This window comes from Haliotis rufescens, unplaced genomic scaffold (assembly GCF_023055435.1).
Source record: "Haliotis rufescens isolate VD_foot unplaced genomic scaffold, xgHalRufe1.0.p SCAF_77, whole genome shotgun sequence".
Classification (NCBI taxonomy): Eukaryota; Metazoa; Mollusca; class Gastropoda; order Lepetellida; family Haliotidae; genus Haliotis; species Haliotis rufescens.
In genome coordinates this window covers 496870-501843 of record NW_025964369.1, presented here as the reverse complement: position 1 = coordinate 501843, position 4974 = coordinate 496870, and the positions used below count along the sequence as shown (strand labels likewise).

Sequence of the window (4974 nt, the reverse complement as noted above, 5' to 3'; positions counted from 1 at the left end):
TTGCTGTGACATTTGTTGTCAGTTAATATGCTGTTGTTTGGTTTCGTTTCAAGCGTCCAATTCGCTTTGACACTTGTTATCAGTTAAAATGCTCTCAAAGAACTTTTTTAACTAGTCCAATTTGCTGTAACACTGTTTATCAAATAAAATACAGTTATCGGCTTTTATAAACGTGTCATTCCTTTTGGCATAAGCTTGCTTCAACAGAAGTGTATCATAAACCGTCCCAAATACTTTACAAATACATGTACACTATTCATAAAGAAGTGTGCCTCATACTAAGTACTGCAAGTACATGAATAATCAACCTTCATTTGAGAAATAGATATTGCTCTCAAAATCAATATTTCACTCTATATTAAAATTCAGAACTACTAATCATATATTACCCGTTAAAACTGGTCGATGGCGGAACATTCCCAGGGAAGACCATCCACTCTTCCAAATTTGACGCATCAGTGACACAAATGATGTCCAATGGAATTCCCTATTTTTACCTGTACCATATGTTCCTGTGCTTTTTCAGGTGAACAATTGACCTGCCTTTGCATGTGTTTGTGACAGGTGTCATTAATATTTGATGGTGATTCATAAACACATGCTCATGACAGTCACAACCGTACAATCGACTCAGCTTTGTGCAGAGATTTCTATTTGATAAAGAAAGGCTTTTGTCGCTTCATTTCATCATAAATATATCGATGGGACTCTTTTCTCCAAAAGCGATACTCTAAAATAAACAATATCTTATGTTTTCAAACCTGTCTTAAGAAACCTTTGACCACTAACAGTGTAAGAGATCTGAAAGGCCTATCTAAATTCCTTCAACATGTGTATATTACAATTTGTAAATTGTAGTAGAAACAACGTATTCCAATTCTATTATTCTTGTTAACTGCTGTAATTTTGTACAGATTAAAAATTGTATATAATTGTATCTCATGTTCTGAGAATAAATGCTCTTGTGGGGTATTATCCCAAGTGTCCAACTTACAGTGACACTTTTTATAAGTTACAATGCTCTCATTGGATTTAATCCTAAGCGTCCAATTTGCAGTGGCACTTGTTAGAAGTAAAACTGTGGCTATGAGGTTTTATCCCAAACGTCCAATTTGCAATGACACTTGTTATAAATCAAAATGTTCTGATCAGGTATTATCCCAAGTTTCCAATTAGCTGTGATAACTATTTTCAGTGAAAATGCTGTAATAGAGTTTCATCTGCTTCCATCATTGTTGTGAATTTCGTTGGCTCGTGTTTTATATGATATTAAGGTGGGAAATAGCACATATGATTATGATGACATGATGCATTGTCTGGTCAAGGCTCGATTATTTATAGGTTTGTCGTCGTATAGCAGGAACATTGCAGGAACACTGCACAGCACCAACATAAAAAAAAAAAAAAATATGATTCTTGGAACCTCTCTGCACCTTATTGTACGTAATGGAAGTTTTAAGGAAGAACTAGAAGGTTTCATGTTGCATGCGCGCTTTATTCAAGGTCGACGTCATCACAGTTCATACATTCAGAAGGCTATATATACAAACGTGTCTGGTGGTGCACGTTCATCGTCTTTATCAACATCGTCAGGTTGTTAGATTAATAATGTCCTGAAAAGAAAGAAAAGATTGGTAAAGTATGACAATCAGTTATTTAACTGCTTCGGGATTGTGTCTGCACCTGCAACTCTAACAGACGATCTGTTGGACCACGTCTGGAGCAGCAACGTTCAAAGGGAGAATAACCTGACTTACATGTTAAAATATGTTCTTTTCTGTGCGATCAATGGGATTGTTTGGACAGAACATGCTCCATGTAACAGTTATATTGTAGTCATCTGAAGTGGCCATGAAGATGTATCTGCATTGTGGTGTAAGACATACTTGTACATGTACAGTGTAAGCATAACTTGGAAATTCAGTAAATTCATCAAGGCGACTAAAGTGCCACCTACCATATTTTCCAAAACCTCCGATTCCTCCAAACCCTCCGAGTCCTCCGTATCCAAGACCTCCGTATCCAAGTCCTCCGTATCCTCCAATTCCTCCAAATCCTCCAAGTCCTCCGTATCCTCCAAGTCCTCCGTATCCTCCAAGTCCTCCGAATCCTCCAAGTCCTCCGTATCCAAGTCCTCCGTATCCTCCAAGTCCTCCAAATCCTCCAAGTCCGAGGCCTAATCCGTATCCTCCAAGTCCACCATATCCCAATCCTCCTCCTAATCCTCCAAATCCACCGTAAAGACCCTTACTGTAGCCAATAGGCTCGGCGACAGCGGCCGCCACCAGGCATGCTACCAAGACAATGACGGAGTTCATGGTGCTGGCTTGCTGGAAAATAATTGGTATCATTGATATTAACTATTTAAAAAAAGCGTGCTAATTCATACGATTCTGAAATTAACGTAAATTGTAAATACATTCCGTTTTAATGAAGCACACGTAGAACTTTACATATTCTGTTCGGATTGAGATTTCGGGTTATATTTTGCAAGATTTGGCAAAACCTAAACTTCATTTTAGAACATACAAGTAGTGGTGAACCGTTCCTGTGTGTTAGGTAGGCAGAATTTACGTTTCAAGGTTTTACATTATCGAAATAACTTTCTAACTTTCAAACTAACATCTTGGTTTCTTGGGTTGATGCCCTACTAGCATGACCATTCTGCCTTTTACGCCATATGGAAAATGTTTCGCCAGATTATCGAGGTTGGTTATTCTCTATTGTTGACGTTTTAAATTGTAAATAGGATTATATCACCAATGCATAGAATATGAATATTTAGATAGTTTAAGATGAAACTGAACGCATCTATCACAGTTTCCCTTGATTTGTGATATAAGTTCATTTATAAATAAAGGCAGAATAGAAACAGATCCAGAAAACACCATTGGCACAGTCCAGCATGGCAAGTGAATACATCAGTCTTCATTCAAGGTCAATTAGAATAGAGTACACTACGGTTATAACGAACACGCTTATAACGAGCTGACGTATATAACGAAGTTACTTTTTTGGTCCCGACTAATTGCTGTAGTTATGCTGTATATATGCTTATAACGAACTACGGTTATAACGAACTAGAAGTAGTAGTCCCTTTGAGCTCGTTATAACCGTACTTTACTGTAGAGAGATCATGAGTGGCTGAGTTGTGTTCAACGCGACTTGAACGAAGACAGACACACATATATCTTATATTCGTCTGACTGCTGTACATCATAAAATAACATGCATAAATTAGACGTTTATACATACAAATAATAATACATACCATTTATATAAAGTTATGAGAGACGATAGACAAAACAGGATGATTTATACAGATAAAAATGTTTTACCCATATAGAAATAGCTTTTTGCGTTGTAATATTAAAAAGCAGGTGTTGGCAGTGACATATTCCTCATGTTTAAACCATGACTCATTGTTTGACCCGTTTACAGAGTTGGACATTTTAGCCGTTATACTTGTAGTGAGTGAGTGAGTTGGGTTTAACACCGCTTTTAATAGTATTCCAGTCACGTTATACTTGTAAATAATGTAGATCTTAGATCATCGTATAGTGGACATTGGAATAAAACATGTATTTCATCTTCAATATGATCATTACAGTTAATGCACACTCTGTCTTAAACCTTTAAATTAATATCAAATCCAGCTAGCATAAAGCAAAATTTGCAACCCAAATATCAGACCAAGGAACCTCGGTTAACTCTCACGTCTAACAGTTGTTTATTTAGCATGGTTTCACTCACAATCACGTTGTGTTTTTGAGAACTAAAAGAGTGAGTGAGTATGGTTTGAAGCCGCTTGTAGCAATATTCCAGCAATATCACGGCGGGGAACAGCAGAAATGAGCTTCTCACATTGTACCCATGTCGGGAATCGAAAGGAACTAAAAGAAAAAAGTGCAAATGAATAAGCAAATGACATGTCAGAATGTTAGGACGCGCACTTACCTACGACTGTAGATGGGTCGACGAAGAATGACTTGATATCGAAGTGGAAAGATACAACTCTGCCAGGGTAATATATACACGTGCAGTTATCACGTGACATGCATGTCACCATGCTGCGTGTAAAACCACTCCTTGTTTCTAATTTCCTGGAGCACACCTTTCGTCATTCTTCCTAACCTACGGCAACATTTATCATACACACCTAATCGATCTTGGCGGTCAAACCCACGTCATACTTGACCATGCAAGTATGTAACATTATCTATCAAAATTAGTGACACACTGTCGGTTTTATATAGTTTCCAAACAAGTTTTCTAACTATAAAGGTTAAAATATAATCTCCTTCAATTAATTAATCAAGCAATAATTGCTACGTGGAGTTGCTTCAGCTGACCTATTATTCAATTAACTATTTAGATCCTATCGCAGGCAATGGGGAAGTTTGGATGTGATTGACCAGTGAGTGAATCTGATAATATTTACGGCTTCTGTACAATTCCGCAATATATCAACGAGAAGAAATAATAAACATTCATAAAAATCATGATCTTGCTTTCAATTTAAAAGAAACTAAATGGAAAGGGTTCGACCATTTCTTTTACTGTTGGATTACTTTGAACGTATTTGTGATTGAAATATTACGTTACATTGAACGTGTTTGTGTGTTGAAATGATATTTTACTTTGAATGTCTGTGTGTGTTGAAATGATGTTTTACTTTGAACGTGTTTGTGTGTTGAAATGTTTTACATTGAATGTCTGTGTGTATTGAAATGTTGTTCTTCTTTGAAAGTGTTTGTGTATTGAATTGTTGTTTTACTTTGAACGTGTTTGTTCATTGAAATATTGTTTTACTTTGAACGTGTTTGTGTATTGAAATGTTGTTTTACTTTGAACGTTTTTGTGTATTGAAATGTTGTTCTTCTTTGAAAGTGCTTGTGTATTGAATGGTTGGTTTCCTCTGAACGTGTTTGTGTCTTAAAATGTTCTTTTACTTTGAACGTGTTTGTGTGTTGA

The 4974-nt window shown here is 36.4% G+C and overlaps 1 protein-coding gene across 1 annotated transcript; it reads right to left on the bottom strand.

Moving 5' to 3' along the window:
* Nucleotides 1-1474: 1474 nt before the first annotated feature.
* Nucleotides 1475-4099, bottom strand: LOC124123259 (acanthoscurrin-1-like). Its single transcript, XM_046486569.1, has 3 exons — nucleotides 3958-4099; nucleotides 1958-2330; nucleotides 1475-1613 (listed from the first exon to the last, which is right to left on the bottom strand). The coding sequence occupies exons 2-3, from the start codon at nucleotides 2316-2318 to the stop codon at nucleotides 1603-1605; spliced, it is 372 nt and encodes a 123-aa protein (XP_046342525.1). The 5' UTR covers nucleotides 2319-2330; nucleotides 3958-4099; the 3' UTR covers nucleotides 1475-1602.
* Between the last annotated feature and the right edge of the window lie 875 nt (nucleotides 4100-4974).